General features: G+C 36.0%; 1 protein-coding gene across 3 annotated transcripts in view; it reads right to left on the bottom strand.

Annotated features, from left to right (window-relative positions):
• Nucleotides 1–23,838, bottom strand: part of GARNL3 (GTPase activating Rap/RanGAP domain like 3) — a 231,593-nt gene that overhangs the window by 81,097 nt on the left and 126,658 nt on the right. For all 3 annotated transcript variants that reach the window (XM_043984856.1, XM_043984857.1, XM_043984855.1), the window contains 2 exons: nt 22,298–22,409; nt 13,524–13,622 (listed from right to left, as the gene is read on the bottom strand). In XM_043984856.1, the coding sequence (XP_043840791.1) occupies nt 13,524–13,622; nt 22,298–22,409 (211 nt within the window). The remainder of the gene's footprint in view (nt 1–13,523; nt 13,623–22,297; nt 22,410–23,838) is intronic.

Below are 23,838 nucleotides of genomic sequence, written 5' to 3' on the forward strand. Positions count from 1 at the left end.
AAAACATTTCCATATTAGCCATGTGAAACAAAGAACTTTAGCTATACTAGAGACAAAATATGTCCTTCAATATTTGGAATTCTAAATTCAATCACCCAGTTTAAAATTTAAAGCAGCATAGGAGCTGAGACATAATAGAGGTTGAATTGTGATCTTTGAATCTCACCAAGGAAGTAAATATATATTTAATATGTAAATATATACAAATGTATATATAACATATGCAAATATACAAATGTAAACTATTTTATAGAATGTTATTTAGCTGTATTATTCATTTAGCTAACAGAATTGTAAATAGGTGGCTTCTACATACCAGTTTTTTGTTTGTTTGTTTGGTTTTGGTTTTTGCGGGGCAATGAGGGTTAAGTGACTTGCCCAGGGTCATACAGCTAGTGTCAAGTGTCTGAGGCTGAATTTGAACTCAGGTCCTCCTGAATCCAGGGTCAGTGCTTTATCCACTGCGCCATCTAGCTGCCCCCTTAAACTTTTGGGGGTGGGGTGGGGCAGTGAGGGTTAAGTGACTTGCCCAAGGTCACACAGCTAGTAAGTGTCAAGTGTCTGAGGCCGAATTTGAACTCAGGTCCTCTTGAAACCAGGGCCTGTGCTTTATCCACTGTGCCACCTAACTAGCTGCCTTACATACCAGTTTAAAAGCAGATAATTAGAAACTCATTCAACCTCTTGGAATCTTAGATTCCTTAACAAAGAAGACAGATTTTATTCATACATACATATGTATGTATATTATATACACAGACACACACATATACATACACACAGTATATATAGTATATCTATAATATTTGCCTATATCATCTGTCCGTCTGTCTGTCTGTCTATCTATCTATCTATCTATCTATCTATCTATCTATCTATCTATCTATCTATCTATCTATCTATCTATCTATCTATTTTTTGGTCCTGACTTGGGATTTCATAGGGTATGGAGCTATCAGTGAGGAAATTAATGCAGGGAAGCAACTGTTCTACAACTTTTTAGTCCTAGAGAATTGTTTGGAGTACCAAGAGATTATGTGACTTATTGAGGGTCACACAGCCAGCATGTGTCAGGGGCAAGACTTGAGCCTTGCTCTATTCTGACTGAGGCCAATCTCTTTATGGCTCTTTATACACTGACATCTGTCTTGACTGAATTTTAGGTTGTAATAATGTAAGTCTAGTGTACAGGAAAAAACAGGTGATTTTCAGATAGTTTTCTGCCCTAGTTGGACCATATTTGGAGTATTGCCTTCATGTTTTAGTGAATTGAGAAACTAGAATGAATTCTGAGAAAGACAGCCAGGATAGGGAAGGGATTAGAGAACATGCCTTTGAGGACTGGTTGAGGGAACTGGAAAAAAAAGGTTTAAAGGAAAACATGATGGTGTCTTCAACTTTTTGAAGACTTGTCACATGGAAGAAAAATTAGAGTTTTTTCTGCTTGAATTCAGAGGGAAGAACTGGGGAAAACAGTGAAACTTGATAATAGTAAAATTTTAGCTGGATAAAAGGAAAGGCTTCTTAAGAATTTATTGTTGTTTAGTTTCACTTGTGTCTGACTCTTGTGACCCCCTTTTGGAGTTTTCTGGGCAAAGATACTTTTCCTTCTCCAGCTCATTTTACAGATGAGGAAACTGAGGCAAAGTTATATGTCTTGTCCAGGATCAAGTGTCTGGAGTTGAACTCAGGAAGAGGAGTCTTCTTGACTCCAGGGCCAGCACTCTAGCCACATCTGCCACCACCCCCCCCCCAAGAATTAGAGGTATCTAAAAATAGAATGGATTGCTTTAGGAGGTGTAGTGAATTCCCAGCAACAGATTTTTTTTTAAGTAGAGGCTATGAGACTCCTTTCTAAACAAATCAAAATAAATGATCTCTGAACTCCTCCATTTCTGAGATCCTGTAGAATGAGTCTCAAAATTTAACATCACATTTCATCCATTTTTCATATAATTTGACCTTCTTTTAATATTCTCCTACACCATATGACTCATTCCTCTACAAAGTAGTTCTTATTTTTCTTATTTTCTTAAGCTATTTGTTTCCTTAGTTCCTTTTCCTAGGTTTCCCTGAAATATCCACAATATCTTGAGATTTATATTTATAGCTTCTAAAGGAAAAGGTTGTGTAGAAAAGTGGGCAAAAGAGCAAGGCCCTGAGATGAATGAGATGGAAAAGCAATTGTGAAGGTGATTTCAAGGGCTTTGTAATTGCAAATAGGGACAGGGATTGAATGAGGGATGGGTAGCTTGGAAATGGAAGATTAAATAAGCTGAAGGAGAAAACATTGTGCTAAATGAGAAGGGGCAGAGCTAAAACAAAGCTTCGATATGAAGGAGGCCATAAAGAAGAGAAAGGCTAAATTCAGAAGAAGGAATCAATTTAAGGAGAAGAAACTGAGGAACAGAAGAAAGCAGAAGAAAGTGAAAGATATGAGGAAAGACAAAAGAAAGTTGAGTAGAAGGGGAAGGAAGAGGAGAATGACAGAGAACAAAGCATTGGGAAGAAAAGGTAATAAATTAGAGAGAAAGCAAAGGAATAACGACAAATTCTGTTCCATTCTGTGTGTGATTCTCACCAATAGACAGAAACTTGTTAGGGCAGAAATGATGGCAACTTTGGGGGGAAATGACAACTTTATCTGAGAGTTTATGATAGATGAGAGAGAAATCATAAATAATCTAGACCTATGTGCTATATGTAAAGGTTTCAAAAAGGAAGAAAGAAAGGAAGAAGGAAGGAAGGGAGGGAGGGAGGGAGGGAGGAAGGAAGAAAGGAAGAAGGGAGGGAAAGAAGGAAGGAAGGAAGGAAGGAAGAAGGGAGGGAGGGAAGGAAGGAAGGAAGGGTAAATAGGATCCTATAGGTCAAAATTTTACAGTAGGCATCCCTGAGGAGGATGGGAAAAATGCTTATATAAATGAAAACTTCAAGGTAACAAAGAAAAACAGTTCTGAAGAAGGAGATAAAGGGGAGCTATGAAAAGAGATGGATGTGTTTTCATAGAGAATTCACTGACCAGCTCTGATTTCTGAAAAGACATATAAAGAAGATAGGAGCAAGGACAAGTAACATAAAAAAATCTGGTCCAGTCCCTTAAGGATGGTGTCATGAGTATGACACTCCAATAACCTGAGGTTGGCATGGAAAGATAAGGATATCAAAAAGATTTCTTTTAGTTATGCTGAAGAAAGAGAAGTTCAAAGAAAGGAGAGGACTGCTGTTTTGGGTCAATGGGATGATGACAACTAAATACAGACTGAAAACACAGATGCTCAATTCCTATTTTCCTTATGTGTTTGTTTGTTTTTTTGACAAGAAAAACAATCTTTGGACAGGAAAGGTCAGAGAAAATTTGGCTAATAGGGAGTTGACAGCTAAGATAAAAAAGGACCTTATTCAAATGTCTTTAAGTTATCTAGTCCAGACGAACTACATCCTTGGGTAATAATAAAAAAATAATAACTGATATTCATTTAGTGCTTAAGATTTCCTAAGTGACTTACATACATTATTTCACTCAAGCTTTGTAGGAATCACAAGTTGGGTGCTATAGGTATTATCTTGCTAAGAACTGAATTTAAGTATACATGTCAACAATACTAATTAAAAATAAGACATTTAATAAGCCCTTTAATATTTGCAAAGCATTTTCTATACATTAATTTCTTTGCTCTCCACAACAAAAGAAGTGAGCAAGAACAGTTTTCCAAAGAAGTACAAATGATCAACAACTGTGAAAAAGTGTTTTTAACTCACTAATAATATGAAAGAGGCAAATTAAAGCAGGTTAGGGATTTCACTTCACTCCTAAAAAATGGTAAAGATGATAAAAAATGGAAATAGTCAATGTCAGAGAGGCTGTGGGACAAGAAGTGTATGGATCTCCACACTGTCGCTCACATTGATTGACTTTTCTCTAGTCACGTGACCCTCATCACTCTTCTCTAAGTCAGGTCCTCATCACCTCTTGACTAGGCTGACTGGTCTTCCTGCTTCAAATGTCTTCCCTGTCCCATCTGTATTCCACATAGTGCCAAAATGACATTCGTAGACCAGAGATTGGACCAGGTTAGTCCCTTGTTCAATAAAGCCTATGATCAAATGTAAAATTCTCTCTTTGGCATTTACAGCCCTTCACATCTTGGCTACAATCTCTCTGTCTAGCCTTATACATTTATAGTATACTTATACTATATAAACTTATACTCTTTAGTCCAGTCAAACTTGTTCTCTTGCCATTTTTTACATATATCATCTCCTGTCTCTGTGCCTTTGTCCAGGCTGTGTCCCATACCTAGAATGCACCATCCTTTCACCTCCATTTACAGTTTCCTGGTTTCTAACAGACACCTTCTACATGAGGTCTTTCTTGATCTCTACAGAAGCCTATCTGAGCTCTCCCTCTGCCCCCATTATACTGTATTTATTTTGTATATGCATATATGAGCATGTTGTCTCCTCCTATAGAATGTAATGTAAATTTCCTTTTGGCCCAATTGTTTGATGTTTTTTGTCTTTCATCCTCAGTGCCAAACATAGCACCTGATGATGCTTAGTAAATGCTTCTTGATTGATTGTTAGTAGAGCTATTAACTTGTTTAAATACAAAACAATTTGGAGCCATGCTAGAAAAATGACTAAACCGTTTATTTCCATTGACCCAGTAATACCACTAACAAGTATATGCTCCAAAAAGATAAAAGATAGAAGGATGGGTCCCATGTATAACAATATATTTATGGCAGCACTTTTTGCCAAAGCAACCCTGACCAAAACAAAACCACCCCCCCGCAAAAACACACACACAACTAAAACAAAACAAAGTTGCTTTCCAGTGACTGGAAAATAGCTAAAAACTACAGTATATTAATTTAGGGGAATATTGTTGTGCTTTAAGAAATAAAGGATATAAAAATTCCGAGAAACTTGGATAGATTTGTATTAATAGATGAAGAATAAACTAAGCAACATCAAGAGAACAACATAACTAATGATCACTGTGATAAAAAGGAAAGTTATATTAAAGATATCAGTATTCACATCAATGTTATGACTCATTTTAACTCTAGAGGACTGAAAATGAAACAAATTTGTCTCCTCTCAATAGAGAAGTGGTAGACTTCAGGTATAAAATTAAGGTAGACACTGGCACAATGGTCAATGTGTAAATTTGTTTTGTTTATATCTATTTCTTTGTAGCAAGGAAGGGTTTTGAAGGAGTGGTTAAGAAAGGACACTGATGTGGGGGGAAAGGCATCAATAAAACTGAAAAAAATCAAAATTAAAGAACAAGGCAGGAGGAAGCAAGGTTGATACCTAGAAAATGTAGAGACTGAAAACTGCATTTTGCAATTTACTCAAAATTCAATGACATTTACTTTGTGGAATTTGTAACTTTGATTTAATTGGTTTCTTTGGACTTTTCCCATCTGTTTATCTCCTTTTTTCCTATATCTACTAGAGGAGGCCCCTCATAAAGTTGCCTCAACCAAGGTAGTTTCACAATAACCTTGTTAATATATCATAAGCAAGCCTGAACCTTTTGCTCCCTGGCTTTTCTCTCTATTACTTTACTCAAACAATTCTTTTGACAATTCCAATCATCAATTCAATAAGCATTCATAAAATTCCTATTGTGTGCAGAGCACTGTGCTAGGCACTAGGTAAAATACAAAGTTTATAAATATGTGGTCCTTAAGACTTTTGGGGGCAAAAATACAAAATTACAGATAAGTCCATAATAGAGCTTGAATTTCTGGTAGCCATTCAAGTGAACTGATCATCAACAAACATTTATTAAGTACCTATACCAAGTGCCAGCCTCTGAGCTAGGGGATACAAATGTAAAAGTTAGATAGTCCCTTTTCTTAAGGAGCTTACATTGCTTGGGAGGGGAGCTAAAAATTGGAGAAAAGAAAAAGAAAGGCCTGGGTGTTTCAAAATTGTTATTATTGTTCATCCTTCGTTCTTGAAGAGAACCAATGACATCACAAGGGTGAACATTAGAGTTTGTGAAGGGGTTATGTAACCAGAAATGTTTCTGCAACAAGACTAAAATGCTCATTTGCAGCTAGAGATTAAAGGGCTTTCAATGACAAAGGAGTTCATATTTTATCTTAAAGGCAATGGTGAGCCACTGAAGATTTTAAAGCAGAGAATAGGCTTGGTCAGATCTGTGCTTTTAGAACATCAATCTGTTAGGTATATGAAAAGCAAATGATGAGAGAGAATGAATACAATCAGAAGGCTATTGCAATGACCCAGCTGAGAAATGATGAGGTTCTAGAGTAGTGGCTCTGGAGTGAGTAGAAAAAAAGGGGATGAATGTGAGGTGCTGAAGAGGTGAAGAAGATCTTTTGTAGGCCACCAGAGATGTTCTGGAACTTAAAGGAGGGGCCAGGCCTGGAGGTAAAGACTTGGAAATCATATGCATAGAGATCATAGCTGAAACTGGAAATGAATGAGATTGCTAAGGGAAAGAGCTTAAAGAGAAATGAAGGTCAAAGACAGATATGGGGGGAACAGCCACATAAAGGAGTTGGGAAGGAAATGAAGGGCTGGTGAAAGATAATAAGAGTGATTAGAGAAATCATGGTATAATTAGGATGGAGCGGTGTTTTTGAAGTCAAGAGCAGATGGAAAAAAGGGAGTGGTCAACAATGTCAAATGTTGAAAAGATCTAGAAGGAGGACCACTGGGAAAAAAAGGACCACTGGATTTGACAATTAGAAAGTTATGGCAAACTTAGAGAAGCAGTTTCAGTAAGCTGTTGAGGAAAGAGTAGGTGGTAGAGAAGGGGCGGAATTGGACATAGACAACTTTTCTCCTTCTTTCCCTCTTTCTTGACTTTTTTCATTCATTCCCTACTTTTCTGATTATTGTTTTTCTAGTTCCTTTCTCCTCCTTCCATCTCATAGGAATCAGCATTTCTCTGAGCCACTGCTTCCAGTTCTATTCTCTTTATTCCTACATGCTTGCTCTTGGTGAATTAATCTTGGGTCATAGTTCCAACTATCCTTTCTCTGCAGGTGACTTCCATGTCTGAGCTCTAGACTCTCTCCCAGGTTCTAGGACTGCCTTTCCAACTGGCTTCTAAACATTTGCACTTGTATATTTTAAAACCTAGCCTCTTTTAATGGCATTATTCTAGTTACCCAGGCATAAACACTCAGTCACCCATGAATCTTGCCCACTGTCAATGTCTCATCATTTGCCAAGTTCTATTGATTCTTCTTTTTCCCTATCACTTGCTGGCACTAGAGAAAATACTAAAAGGGAAGGGGTCATTGTTCTTAGCTTCTGACCTGCCAGTTCTTTGAAGGAATGGCCACTTCATGGTCCTGCACTGATTCCTTTGTCAACCACTCTGCTGGGATGTTATTTCTCTCCAATGTTGTTATCCACTTTATCAAATGGTGAATTCTCTGACTTCTTTCAATTCCTTTTCAAGGTCTATTGGATTAGGAACAATTGCCACATCTATTTTCAGATTCAGGGGCTATTCTTAAATATCACTTACAGTGTTGACAGAGGAGTTTGTATCATTTAATTTCCTTGTTAACTTTAAGTAGCTCTTTAATTTTACTGGAAAGGACTTTAATTTATTCCCATTATTTTTACAAATGGCTCTTGTTTTTGAATATACTATTTACCATTGTCATCATTATTATCCTATAGAATGTTAGAAATGGTAGCAATAGCAATAAGAAATTAAAGGAATAACCACAAGCAAAGAAGAAAAAAAAAGATCACTTTTGGGAGAACTCTAGAGAGTCTACTAAAAATTAATTAAACAATAACCAACAAAGTTGCAGGAGATAAAAGAAATCATCAGTATTTCTATATACTGCAAAAAACAAAACCAGGAAGAGATAGGGAAGTTCCATTTAAAATAAGGAAAGAATGTATAAAATACAAACATGGTGTCCATCTACCAAGATACAGGGAACTATATAACTACAACTACAAAATATCATTTACAGAAATAAAGAGAAATATTAATTGTTCACGTGTAGGTTGAACTAATATAATAAAAATGAAAAGCCTACCTAAATTAATTTACTTATTCAGTGCCATACCATTTAAACTATCAAAGGATTACCTTACAGAACTAGCAAAATAAACACTAATTTCATTTGGAGAAATAAAAGATAAAGAATCTCAAGGGAAATGCTGAAAAATAAAAGATAAAGAATCTCAAGGGAAATGCTGAAAAATAAAAGAGAAGGAAGGGGAACTAGCGGTATTGAATTTCAAACCATCTACTAGAAAATAGCAATCATCAAAATTATTTGGTGTTGGTTAAGAAGTAGAGAGGTTGATCAGTGGGATAATAAGGTACACAACACTGAAATAAATGAACCATGATTTTAAAGAACTGATGATGAAAAATGCTACTCACTCTTGACATAGAAGTAATGGATTTAGGGTACAGAATGACACACATATTTTTATATGGCCAATATGGGAATTTGTTTTGCTTTATACATATTTTTACAAGGATTTTCTCTCTCTCCCTCTCCTCTCACTGTGCATAAAATTGGAGGGAGAATACAATGTAATTATACAAAAAAAACCACATCAAAAACTTAAGTAGCTTTCCACTGCTGAATGAATTCAATGTAGACTTTTTAAACTGACATTCATGGTGCTCTATTATCTGACCCCAACTTACCTTTCCAGCCACATCTCCCATTATTCCTCTATACATATACTCTGGGAAAAATGAACTACTCAGTATTCCTTATACATGATTCACCCTTTTCCATCTCCATGCCTTTGTTCCTGATATGTCCTCCAGTAGGAATGGCTTTTTTTTTTTTTTATAGGAGCATTGGTTTTAGAGCTAGGGGGCTCTTAAAGATCATAGAATCAATCCATTAATCTATTAAACATCTATTATGTGCTGGGCAATGTGTCAGGTGCCTGGGATTCAAAGAACAAAAATGAAACAGTCCCCACCTTTAAGGACCTCACATTCTATATACAAATAAACGTATACTGAAAAAATACAAGGTAATTTTTTGGGGGTGGGAAGGGTACTAACAACTAGGGTGATAATAAAGCTAGAGCTGGAAGAGACTTAAGGGGTGAGCTAAGATCTATCTCACCAGTCTCTTTATGTCTGAATCTACCCACCAGAATTTCTGCTCTGGGGTTGGCTTGACTTGTGGTTGCTTTCCATCTCTGCCTTGCTTCATGCCCTGGAGGACTTAACCTTTGTTCTCTCTTCTTCCCCAATTCCCTTTTTCCTTGGGGCCCAGCTATCTGGATTGTTGGTTGTACCTGTTACCCCTTACATTTAAGGACCCTCCTCCCTCCCAGTTATCACATTGCCTCTTTTATCTGTGTTCTTATATAACATTAAGGCCTTGGTTGTGTTATAAACTATTAAGAAACACTATTTTGACAGTCTCATAGTTTAAAGTCCTTAGTCTCATGTGAATAAAAGTCATCATCAGTCTTCTTTGAATAAAGACACTCAGTTTCAATAACTTTTCAGGAAGGCTTCCTCAATCGCCATTGATGAAGTCTTCTATTCAAGCACTTTCTGGCTGTTCAGTCAGCAATGATTTTTACTTACTCTAAACAATACTATCTCTTGGTCTGTACCATTCTTATGGCATGTGCCACATGCAGTTTTGTATAGCATAATGTCTGACATATAGTAGGCATATAAGAAATGTTTTTGATTAATTGGTAATACTTATATAGATCTTACTTATTTTTACTTGATTATAAGCTCCTTGAGGGCAGGGACTATGTCTTTCTCTCTATTCCCCTTACCTCCCTTGAGCCTAATACCTGGCCCTACAGAAGAAGGAATAAAGGAAAGAAAGAAGGAAGGATACATTATACCAATAATTGAGGTGATACTAGATGGGTAATAAGTTTCAGAGACTTGATTCATACCCAAGTCCTCACTCTGAATCTAGTCCTCTTTCCATATAGCCTCACTCTCAAGGTAGCAAAATTTATTTTTTATCTCATTTAAAATTTATTTTTTCAGTTCTGAATTGCTTCTCTTCCTCCTGCCCCTTTGTTACCCATTGAGATGGTAAGAAATACAATACTCATTATATAGAAAGACAGGGAAAACATATTTCCCCCGTAGCCATGTAGCAAAAGGGAAAAAAATCAAGAAAAATAAAGTGAAAGAAAATATGCTCCAATATGCATTCAAAGCTCATCAGTTCTCTCTCTGGAGATAGATAACATTTTTCAGACACAAATCCTTTGGAATTCTCTTGGCCCAGTTAATCATCATTGCAATATTGCTGTCACTGTATATAATTTATCATTTTCCTTTTCTGTCATGTTAGTCAATCTAATGGGTGTGAGGTGGTGCTTCAAAGTTGTTTTAATTTGTATTTCTCTAATCAATAGTGATTTAGGAAAAAATAGTGATTTAGAGCATTTTTTCAATATGATTATAGATAGTTTTGATTTCTTTTTCTGAAAACTGCCTATTTATATTCTTTGACCATTTTATCAATTGGGGAATGACTCTTATTTTTGTAAATTTGGTTCAGTTACTTAAATATTTGAGAAATGAGACCTTTATCAATGGAACTTCTTGTAAAAAATTTTCCCCAGTTTCCTGCTTTCTTTCTAATTTTGGTTGCATTGATATTATTTGTGTAAAAACATTAATTTAATGAAATCAAAATGATCCATTTTATTTCCTGTAATCCTTTTTATCTTTTATTTGTTCATGAACTCTTTCTTTATCTCTAGATCTGAAAAGTAATTTTTCCTTGCTCCCTAATTTGCTTATGATAGCATCTTTTACATTTAAATCATGTACTCATTTTAAACTTATCTTGGTATACAGTATGAGATGTTGGTTTAAAAGTAGAGAAATTTTATTTTTCCCTTGTATTTCACATAGACATGCCATTCCAATACGTTCTGCTTCTGTAACTAAAACACTGAGGCTTGTAGAAGGAAGGAAGAGAAAGAAAGAATGAAGAGATAGAGGGAAGAAAAGAAGGAAGGAAGCAAAGGAAAGAAGGGGAAGAGGGAGGAAGTAAGGAAGGTAAGGAGGAAGGGAGGGAGAGAACAAAGGAAAGGAAGGAGAAAGGGAAAGAAGGAAGGAAGGAAGGAGAGAAGTGAAAGAAGGAAGAAAGGAATACCGAAAGGAAGAAAGGTAGGGAGAGGGCCAGGTAGGTGGTGCAGTAGATAAAGTATCAGTCATGAATTCGGGAGGACCTGAGTTCAAATCAGATCTCAGACACTTGACACTTACTCCCTTTGTGACCCTGGGCAAGTCATTCATTGCCCCACAAAAAAAAAAAAAGAGAAAAAAAAAGGAAAAAAAAAGAAAGGATGGGAGAAAGGAAGGAAGGGAGAAAAGAAGTAAGGAAAAGAGGGAGGGAGGGGGGAAGCAAAGAAGAAAAGAAGGAAAGAAAGTAGAGAGGATTAAAATAAGATCAAAATGGGTACATGATTTACACATAAAGAGTGATACCATAAGCAAATTAGGAGAGCATGGAATAGTTTATCTGTCAGATTTATGGACAGAGAAAGAATTTAGACCAAAGAAAATATAGAGCAATAAAAATATAAAACAGATAATTTTGATTATATAAAATCAAAAAGCTTTTGCACAAACAAAACTAATATAACCAAGATTATAAGGAAAGCAGAAAACTGGGAAAGAATTTTTGAAACAAGTATCTCTGATAAAGTTCTCATTTCTCAACTATATGGAGAACCAAGTAAAATTTATAAAAAATACAAGACCTACATGAACTGAAGCAGAGTGAAATGCACCGTATACAAAATAACAGCAATAGTGTAAGATGATCTGTTGGGAAGCATGTGGTTATTTTCAGCAAGGCAATGGTCCAATATAACCCTGAAGGACTTATGAAAATGGCAACCCATCTACAGAGAAAGAAGTGATAGTATCTGAAAATAGATGGAAACACATTTTTTTTTTTCTTTTTTGGTGAGGCATTTGGGGTTGGGTGGCTTGCCCGGGGTCACGCGGCTGGTGGGTGTTGGGTGTCTGGGGCCGGATTTGGGCTCCGGTGCTCCTGGTTCCAGGGCCGGTGCTTTGTCCACTGCGCCACCTAGCTGCCACTGGAAACACATTTTTTAAAAAAAAATTTTTTTTCTCTTTGACAATTCCTCAGTCTGAAGTTTTGGGAGTTTTTTGACTGTTTTCTCTCACAACCTAGCTAATGTGGGAATGTTTTCCATGACTACTCATGTATAACTTATTTTGAAATGCTTGAGTTCTAGTGGGTGGGAATGGAGGAGGAAGAGAAGTTAGAACAATTTTTTAAAAAAATTGATGTTAAAATTTGTTTTTACATATATTTTGGAAAATAAAATTCTATTCAAACTAAAAAAAAATACAAGTCATTCCCCAATTGATAAATTGTCAAAGGTTATGAACAGGCAGTTTTCAGACAAAGTAAACAAAGCTCTCTACAGTCATATAAAAATGCTCTAAATCACTACTGAGTGAAAATATGCAAATTAAAACAACTCTGAAATAATCACCTCACACCTATCAGAGTGCCAAACATAACAAAAAAGGAAAATATTGGATGTTGGAGATGTGGGAAAATCGGAACACTAATCCACTGTTGGTAGAGTTGTGAATGGATCCAACCATTCTGGAGAGCAATTTGGAATTATGCCCAAAGGGCTGTAAAACTGTGCATACTCTTTGATCCAAAAAGACCACTGCTAGGTTTATATGCCAAAGACATCCCCCAAAAGAGAAAAAAGACCTATTTGTACAAAAATATTTCTAGCAGCTCTTTTTGTGGTAGCTAAGAATTGGAAACAAAGGAATGCCTATCAATTGGGGAATCGCTAAACAAGCTGTGGTAGATAATTGTGATGGAATATTATTGTGCTATAAGAAATGACAAACAGGACAATTTCAAAAAGGCCTGGAAAGACTTATATGAACTGATGTATGGTGAAGTGAGAAGGACCAGGAAAACACTGTGCACAGTGACAGCAATATTGTTTGATGAAGAACTGTGAATGACTTAACTATTCTCAGTAGTACAGTGATCTAAGACAATCTGAAAGGACTAATGATAAAGCATACTATCCACCTCCAGAGAAAGAACTGATATTGATTGAACACAGACTGAAGCATGCTATTTTTTACTTTCTTTCATTTTTTCTTTTATTCAAGTTTTCTTATACAAATGGATAATATGGTAATGTTTTACATAATCACATATGTATAATCTATATCTGATTGCTTACTCCCTCAGGGAGGGGGGAGGGGAGGGAGGGAAGAAGGGATAGAATTTGAAACTCAAAACTTTATATAAAAATGTTTATTATTATTTAAAAAAGAATGAAGGGAGGAAGGAAAGAACCATACATTACACTAATAATTGAATTTTAGATCATTCTTGCATTTTAAGTCAGTACTCTCTGTACTAAATGGTATTCCCAGAAAGCAGGTATTAGCTTTAAACCAAATCTTGGAAAAAGGGCTGTTAACTTTACCTCTATAATAAATAATTAATAAAGAATACTACCTTTGTCTGCTCTGGTAATTAGTAGGTCCAACGATTCAAGTACATGTATCTGCTTCACTTGCAGAGTTTTGTCAAATACTGGTACTATTGGCTGGCCATCTGAAAAAGAAAACAGTTTATTCAATCCTATAAACATGGCTTAGACTTGTTAAATACTCTATAGTGTGCTTACAGATTATTTTAATGTTACTTGTCTTTCTAGTCAAGGAAGGAGATATGTTTCTCTTGCCAGAGCTTTCACAAGCCTGTGCAGTGAGACCATTACTTCATTCCCTTATTTTGGATGGAAAGTAGGTGCTTCCTTCCCCAAGGAGTTCATCAGTGTACAGTGAGCTACACTGGCAGCTAGATGTGGACAATTAATGTTTTCTTAAAGTTAATCAAAGAGAAAGTAATGTCTACCAAGTCAAGAATTCAATTCTGTTCCTCCTTATATCAAAGGTCTGAAAATGAAAAACAAAACAAAACAAAACCAAAACCAACCAAACAAAACCACCAAAACCAAACAAGACAAGCTGGTCCTTTTAGAAATTCCTTTTAAAAATACAATATAATAAGATTTTATGTAACATCATTAATTGATTCTGTGAAAACATAAGCTTAGGTGAAACAATGTTATGGAGTGCCAGTTAGTTCTACATGGAAATTAATGCCATGTGGTACCCTAGTGCTAGCTCAGATTGCCAACTGTCCAGTTTGAGTCTTATGTATCAGGCCGAATAACATTATAGTGGGACTAGTAACAATGTTTTAATAACATTTTATTATAAAGGCCTCCCTCCAATGTCTTATCACAGAATGGAGGTAGCTTTGAGTTCACAAAGGCAATGTTAATGGACTGCAAACTTTCAGGCACAACTAAACTGGAAAGGTTTTAAGCATGAGCCAGGTGACATATAGTCATATACAAACAATCCTAGCCAAATGTGGAGAAGCTCATTTTTTGTCACAGCAACTTATAAAACCACATACTAATGAATGGAGGAGCTTGGATCCATTTAAAGAGGAAAGACCCACATCAATAAAAACAAAGAATCTTAAGAGTACTGTCTTTAAGTATTGTAAATCAGTGTTGGTTGGGGCAACATTATATGGAGGTATACCTATACTTAAAAATAAAAGGTTCATTTCTTAGAATTTTGACTTGGGAGCACAGAATTAGAATTGGAATAGATCATAGAAGTCATTTAGTCCAACCTATTTATTTAACATAGGAGGAAACTGAGGTTCAGGAGAGGAAGGGACTTAAACAAGGTTAATATAAAAGGAGGCAATGTGTCAGGCTGTCCTATATAGTTAGTAAGGGGCAAAGACAGTTTTAATACCTAAACCTGCTCTGAATCGAGTTCTTTTTCTATGATCTCATACTGCCTCCCTCTCAAGTTAGCAAACATTTTTTTCTCTTGCATTTCACATAGATGTACCATTCCAACATATACTACTTTTGTACCTCAACTACCATTTGTATGAAAATTCTAAATATTTCCTCTATTCAGGAACAATAAACATTCTCTTTTACAATAAAATAAAATAAAATGAAAGAGCAGAAGAAACATTAGTTAAACAAGCAAGTAACAGAAAAGGCAAGTTAGCAAAAATGTTTAGGAAGAATACAGATTATGGATGCCTCAAGGGCTGAATCTAATGAATAAAGCTTAATAGAGATAAATTAAAAAGTCCTTCACTTGTATTTTTAAAAGTCAGCAGTTTAAGATGGGCAAATATATGTAGAAAGAAGTTTCTTAATAAAAGAGCTAGAAGTTTTCATGATCTGTAAGTTCAATATAAATCAAGAATATGACAAGGGAACGTCCAAGACTAAACTAATGGTATTTTTTTGGGGGGAGGATTGGGACTTGTGATTGTCAATGGGAACTCTGAATAAATTCTTCTGTCAGTACTGAAAATGGTAGTTTTAGAGAGTTGCCTGGAACACTGAGAGGTTAAGAGACTTGGCCAGAATCACATTCTGACGTATTTTATTTGTCTCATTTATGGCTGGTATGTGTCAAAGGGTAGGATCTGAACCAGGTCTCCCTGACTTTATGGCCAACTCTACCTCTAATGTGATCTTGACTGCATCAATAAAAGCATCACATCCAGAAGAAGGGCCCTAGTAAATCACATTTAGAATACTGTGCTCAGTTGTAAATCCCACATTTTAGGAAGGATATCGACAAGGTGGAGCAGGTCCAGAACAGGGCAACCAGGACCAATAGATTTGGGGGTACATGATAGCTATCTTTAAGTATTTGAAGGACTGTTGTGTAATACAGACAACAGATTTGTTTTACCTAGTTCTACAGGGCAGAACTGGGAACTAGGGAGAAGCAGATTTAGCATTCTATGGAGAATATCTTGAGATGTTCCCAAAGTGGAATGGGCTGTTTGGAGAGATCTTCAAGTTCTGACTAGATGATGACTTAGCAGGGATATTGCAGAAGGGATTTCTGCTCATGTGCAGGTATGTCTAAATAATCTCTGAGTTCCCTTCCATCTCTGAGATTATATGATTCTTTGCCTACACACTTACTACACTCGGGCTTTCCTTTAGAGTATTTGCTGCTGTTCTAAGTGTCTATTTATTAGGTGTGTTCCCCACCAGTTCAAAGAGGAGAGGAAGAATTATTAAATCAATTTCATAAGGAAGAAAATTTGTCCTAAACTTATATGAGGTCTAGAAGAAAGGAGATCTGGAATACTAGAAAATTCCACTTAATTACTTTTTTGCCATCATATTTTCACTTTTTATTATTTTTCCTACTTCCTCTCTCTCTCCTTTCCTATGAAGCCTGACACTGGCCCCTCCCCACCCCATCTATTTCCCTGTTGCATTCAAAGTTTTAGTTTAAAAACTGTTTATTCCTATTCAGAAAAGTTAGGAATATTTTTTTAAAGGTTATTTTATTTTATTTTTTTTGCAGGGCAATGAGGGTTAAGTGATTTGCCCAGGGTCACACAGCTAGTAAGTGTCAAATGTCTGAGGTCATATTTGAACTCAGGTCCTCCTGAATCCAAGGCCAGTGTTTTATCCCCTGAGCCACCTAGCTGCCCCAGGAATATTTCTAAGAGAGATAGAGATGTAGCTGTATCATGGAAAATATTTTCACCTTCCATTGCCATATTATTTTAGATCATTTGTAGTAGTCTTATTAAGATCTGGTTTTAATCATGCCAGTAGCCTTCTTAGTTCTGATTAGTCTCTGGACTTTTCTCAGTTACAATTATTAGGTGAAATATTATGAAACTGATTGTAGTCCACTAGTGTCTCTACTTCTACCAGTCATTCCCTTCTGCTATCTGCTTTAACCTTTCACAAGATTACTTGAGACATCTCCTCTGGAGCATCTTTTCTGAAAGAAAGGTGTCATCTCAGGATTCTGCAGTACATTTTCTCTCTCACTGGAGCAATGTATTATTAGAGTTTAGTTAAAGTGTTCTATTACCTGGTTTGGCTGAACCCTTATAATTATGTCGTTACTCGGTAGAGGATTTTAGTGCAAAAGGCATGATGTTTCCATCTTTTGTGTAATCATGGGGTGAATGAGAAAAGTCACTCTAAAGAAATGTTATATAACAATTTATATAGATTATGAAATAACATTTTAATGTTAAAAAAGCACATATGTATAGCAAGCATGTATTCTATGCTGAAAGTCTTTTTTCATGTGGCTAAAAACTATATATGAAAATGGTTGAAAAAATTAAGTCTTTAGGGGAAAATGATCCTATGAGGCTACCATGGTTATGTAGGATAATGTTTTTCAGCAATCTCTTTCATGGATATATAAATTTTAGATTATATTTTTATATTAAGAAAAAGTAGGAATGGTAGTATCATATTTAATCAGATTTCTGACTTCCCTAAAAGTAATTTTTGCTACTCATGAACTACAAAATGATCTTAGACAAAAATGGCTTTGTGGCAAATAGAATATCAAGTGTGTAAATCTGTAGATGAAACTGGTAGAAATGGGACAGTGAAATATGGAACTTACTCAAAATAATATTGGTACATTCATGGGCTGAAACAATTCATATGATAAGGACAAGCAAAAAATGAGGAAGGCATCATAAGAGACTACAAGCTAAAAGCACATCATGGAATACACAGAAAGCCTTGAGATTCGTCCTGTTATATTGCTGCTGGATGTGAGAAAACAAGAAAGCATGATTTTGTAGCAGGCATGGGAAGAGAGGAAGAATGCCTATATTTATGCTTTGGTCTGGGCATTTAGACAACTCCTATCTAACAAAGCCCTCTAATTCAGAAGAAAATAATTTTTTCTTGGCAAGTCATGATAATTCTTAGACTCATAAGACACAAGCCTTTAATTCTACAGAATAATAAGAATATAAGAATCATAAAGTGATATTTATGGGGGGCAAGGGTGGGAATGAAAGACAAGTTTAGTCTATATATCTAATCAGGAGAGAATTATTAGAGGTTTTCTTTGATTAAACTTTACATAGGATAAAACTGAGAAGCAATTCGAATATATGTATAAATATTTAATGTGAAGGAAATTGGCTAATACTTTTCTTCAGCAAAGTCGAGTAATATCATAAATGAAATGAGCATTTTTGCCACAAGTTTAATATAAATTACCTGTCCTGGGATGATAGTTGTTTTTGTTTTGTCTTAAGGGATTGTTACAACCACCAATGAGGTTTCAGTCAATTTAATGTTTTATATATAGGGTATAGCAGGCATAGTACTATGTCTAGAAATTAGAAGAACAGAGATCTAGTCGTAGCTCTGCTACTCACTAGTTATTATGTTATAGAGATTGTTTAATCTCGTTGGACCTTAGGAGGATGGGGCTCTACGCCTAGCTCTGCCACTTACTAGTTATGACCCTGGGCAGACTGTTTAATCAACTTGGGCCTCAGTTTCCTCATCAGCAAAATGAAGAATTTAGACTACATGATCTCTATAGCTTCCAGTTCCAAAATTCTATAAATCTATTAATTTGGACAAACAAAAGAAATACAGGGATTTAAAAAATTACTTTCTCCTAAATTAATTGGGATTAAAATACTGTGATCACTTTGAAATTAATGAAATGAAAATTCATAAATTCTCAGGAATTCAGCATTTGGAAATACATATGCAACTAAAATATTTACTAAAATTTAACCAATTTTAAATAAGGATAGAACTATAGTAGTCCTCCTATAAGGCACCTTTATATATTATAAATCACAGTCCTTAACATATGTGATAATGTACATAATACCCTATTATAACAGAAAACCTTTAATGTGAGTGTTATCACTGTTCCCTAACCACAATGTTTTAGGAGGTTTCTGTTGAAGTTAACATATGATCATTATTTGCATATATGTGACCTTACTGCAACATTTCAAAGTCATCATTAACTGTAATTTTCGAATAAATGGCTTCAATAGCAAATGGCAGTATGGTATCATAGAAAGAATATTGCACTTAGAATAATGAAATGAATTCATATACTGGTTCCAACATTTAGTAGCAGTGTGACCTTTGGTAAGACACTTCACTTCTCTGGGTCTGTTTCTTCATTTGTTAAATCGATAGCAATCTTTGTACTGCCTATATCACAGGATTGTTGATAATACTTTGCAAAACTTGACAAGATCTAGAAGATCATTACAATTATCAAATATTCCCACTAAAAGTTGGCTACATATTAGAAACATAAGCTAACCTATTCAAAAACCAAATTTTTAAGAGGTATACCCTTCCTCAGGATTTTATGTTTGGGGATAATATAAATAAAACTTGGTTCTGGGAAAAAATTCCTTTGTAAGATTAACATATTTTCAGAAAAAAAATGATCAATTAAATTTTGTTTTCTAGCACATACTTATTGTCATATTGCCCCTCTCTCTAAAACTATTTGCCTTTTCTCATTAACTATTAGTCAGGGAATATATCATTGTAGCCTGATCCTCAAGACAGCAGATTATGCTTCTTTTCTACCAGGTTATGCCTAAATAGATTGTCCATCTTATATCACGTATGGGAAGAGGTGAACTCATACTCTTGATGCCAATTTCTCTGCAGCTTGAATTGTAGGAAATGGCACAGGACTGAAAAAAGGGCAAAGGCGAGCAAAGTACGGGCATTGTACCATATAGGGTAATGCTACACTCCCCTATCACACATGAGAATATAGTCCAAAGACTCAATATTTTTCTTTATGCACTCTTGCCCTGGTTCAAACCTGCTTGTTTTCATAATCCTCATGAATGGAGTTTCTAAGATTTTGGATCCTTCTTTCAGAAACATAGTATTATTCAGGATATGGAAAGTTATACAAACATTTAAAGGGCAGAGCAGTCCTAGAGACATTGATTTAATTTATGTGTTAGTTTCAGATAAAATCTCTGGACCCAGACATGTGGTCACTGAAGAGCTCTATCTTCAGAATTCCTTTTATCAGGCCTTGTGATTTAATTGGTGAAGGGAACTCTTGGTGAAGAAACTCCCTCTATGAAGGCATCTTGGTAGCTGCACCTCTATTTAGAGTCTTAGAAAGTTGTCTTGTGGGGCAGGGTTCACCAATAAGTTACACAGGGTTAGTTATGTAGATAGTATGCACCTGAGGTAAACCTTGAACTCAAGCAGGCATTCCTAGACTTTCTAACTATACATTATGCCTCTAAACTGCAGAATATCCAAGCCACTTTCTGCCTTTGCTGAGTTTCTCCTGCTGTCTCCATTTGTGGGAGGAGCCAGGGTTGGCCAATATTCATTCCCTTCTCAGGTATGTTTTTGACTTTCAACATCTTGTCCAGACTTCAACATCAGTCACCTCCACTCCTCCCTTTGTGGCTGCCTTTTATGTGCTGTCCTCCCCTGATAAGATATAAGCTCCTTGAGGGCATTTTTGCTTGTATTTGTGTCTCTTGTGCTTAGCACAGCACATGGTGAGTGCTTAATAAATGCTTCTTGCCTTGTCTATCCATTATCCTATTTGTTGATACCTCACTAAAAAGATTGATTTTTTTTTTGATAATCAGATATTTGATGAGGGGGGAAATCTATTCATGTATGGTTAGTTCTTTGTTCTTTACCACAGTTCCCCCTTTCAGAATATTTGGTATCTGTGTGGGGTGGAAGGGATAAAGGGCATGGAGAAGAAGCTCAGCTCCCACGCTATACTCAGCTGGTAACTGACATAGGCTGTTGACATCTTAGATGTAAGCAATTCCACTCATTTATTTTAGAAGATCAGGGAGCTCGCAACAAAAGTGAGGAATGTTTTCTGGAGTAGGAGACTCCTGCCTAAGCCTAGAATTAAGGTCCCTTCTGGAATCTGGAGGATGATAGGAAATTTGTTCTCTGGGCAAGATGCAGTATGGCTAGATGCAGGCAGGAATAGTGATGTGGGGTGTAATGATTGGAATGACGCCACCTGCTGGAGACTTACTGTAGAAGAGTTCTGCCCATGAAGCGAAGGTCTTTGAGGGCAAGACCAGGAGTCTTTTCTCTGGCGTCAGGAAGTGACACTGGCTAGTGGGAGGAAGAAGGAAGAGACTGACGCTCGGTCTCAGGCTCTTTCCTGAGGACTCCGGCAGAGAAGGGAGCTAGAAATGCACTCTCCCTTTAATAGATAGGAATCTAGGCCTTTCTCTCTCTCTTTACCAAATTCTTATTCTCCTTAATAAATGCTTAAAAGTCTAACTCTTGCTAAAGCTTATAATTTATTGGCGACCACTCATTAGATATTTTAGACAGACTAGCTAGAATTTTAGCCCTTAACAGGGGAAACAGGGATTCCCTTCAAGCAGTAGTACCAAACTCAAAGAGAAACAGGGGCCGCTATATAGGGCATAAAGATCTCTGTAGCCATAGAAGGGCTTAGGAAACCACATATTAATATTATCTATGTTCTACTATATTTTTGTTTATTCTATCAAGTATTTCCCAATTACATTTTAATCTAGTTCCGCTGGTCGTGTGTTTGACCCTTCTGCCAAACAATAACAATTGGAGATTTTTCCTTCTATGCTGGCAAAGACATCCTGTTAAAAGACAATGGGCAGAGGGAAGGGGAGGGGCAAGAGGAGACCAAGCAGGCTCACAAAGCAGGCTCACAATGACCAAAGGAGCCTTAGCAATGACAGTACCTGGTGACACCTGCTGGACAAACTGAGGAACTACCAGAGAACGCCTATGCTACGCACCTACTGAGTCTACTAAGGGAAAGGAACATGTCTATTCAGGACTGTGACTGGGAATTTACAGTTGTTTGAGAAAGGGTTTGTTCAAGCTAGGTGTTTTTTTTTTTTAAACAACCAAACAACATTTCAGCCATGATTTCTTTATATTACTCTCAAAATAAAGCAATTTTAATGAGAATTTATAGAATTTCATAACAAGTTAGATCTGAAAGGAAAATCCAGAGTCATTTAGTCTATCTAATTTTACAGGTGAGGAAACTGAGTCCTAGGGAGGTTGAATGATTTGCCTAATGTCACACAGGTAGCAAATAGGAGAGCTGAAATTCAAACTTAGGTTTTCTGACTCCAATTACAGTGTTCTCTTTCCACTGGACCACTGGTTAAATGACTTGCTCAAGACCACATGGTAAAGTTCAGAGTAGGGACTTGAACCTTGACCTCTCACTTCAGGGCCAGGGTTCTTTCCACTATATTGCATTTAACTCTATGCTAATCTCACTGTGGTACAGAGTAGTTTACTAGCCTAAAATGAATCACATTCATCATTGTCAGAAATTCTATTACACAAATATAGACATTTATAGGAGCAACTACTCACTAACCATCTACTAGCAAGACGCCAGCATCTGTAGAGACCAGCAAGGCCTGGCCCCAGGAATCTGCGCATACAGCTTCATGAGGAAAATTACTGCAGAAACACTGGGACTCCCAAGGCTACGAGACAATACAAGCATTGAATAGTAAGTGCACCCGAAAAATCAAACCACGGCTTGTCAATGGAAATGTTCAGTACCATGGCTGAAACAGTAACACAGATGCCCTTATTGAACACTTCAAGATTTAAAAAGGATTAGGAATTTATTAATTTTCTTGAGGAGCAAAATCTCCTTTCAATGAATTCATTAGAAGAAATCTATTTACATGTTTCTGTGACTATGAAATATGTTTTCCTATACTGTTGATATAACCCATTTCACATTTCTGGGGGAGTCAAAACATTACAGAAATTTACTACATGAAGATATAGTTTCTCTTTCCCCTTGAAGATCCCCTTGATAAATTGATGTACTTTTTCAGGGGAAGATGAAAAGATGTTTGGCTTTCACTTCACCATGAAATGATATCCCACAGCTTTGTATTAAATAAGATAGTGAATGTATAGTGCTTTGTAAACCTTAAAGCACTATATAAATGTTAGCTATTATTATTATTCATAAAAAGAAAAAGAAGAAAGGTCTGCCTCCTGTGTTGCTGATTCAGCAAAAATATCAAACCATACATCACACATGAGGTTGATTTTATTTAATTAAAACTGCTTCTTTAGTGATTTAACATTACAAAATCTAAAAGAGAAAATTAGCAATGCTTATAGAAAAGGGCCCATGAAAATACCTATATTCTTTTGTATAAAATATTTGAACTGGATAGATTGTTATTCTTAAGGTGGGCACAGTTTCATTTCAGAGAGAAAGCACCATTTCTTATGTCGCCACTATACCTACCTTTAGTCTTGTATATGATGGGAGAAACATGTCAAGGTATATCATAGTCATTCAAAGGCCTTAACAGTCTTAATAATTTTTTTTCAAATCATATTTGTTTAGGTTCTGTAATGTCCAAAGTCCAAATGTAAGAGTAAATTTGGGGTGAACCTGATTACTCCAGACAAACTGAAATGCTATATCAAAACACTGGTGTCTGAGAATGGTTTCCTGATGTGTACAAAAATATGGGATGCTTGTGTGTGCATGTGTATATACTTTTATAGCAATAAAAATGAAGTGGCCCCTGAGGGGCTACTACATATTATCATTAGGTCTCAGGAGTGGAAGTATTTTCAGAAAAATACAGCAATTGTATTTTGCCTGTGTAAAGTCAGAGGCAATTGCCAAACACCAAAAATGTACCCACTGATTGGTGAGATGCCCTTTTTGGATTGGTCTTCTGATGAACATAGGGATTGGTTGGTAGAAGAAAGAAGCTGCAGAACTGCTTTTTAGTAAAGGCAGTGCCTGCTTTTAATGAAAATGTAATTCATTTTTTATGGCTAAGTTGTTATCAACATGTAGAGGAGGATTTCAATGAGGCTATGAGGTAAAAATTTAGCTTATTTATTTTTACTCCTTAGACCATGTTGTACTAT

This window comes from Dromiciops gliroides, chromosome 2 (assembly GCF_019393635.1).
Source record: "Dromiciops gliroides isolate mDroGli1 chromosome 2, mDroGli1.pri, whole genome shotgun sequence".
NCBI lineage: Eukaryota > Metazoa > Chordata > Mammalia > Microbiotheria > Microbiotheriidae > Dromiciops > Dromiciops gliroides.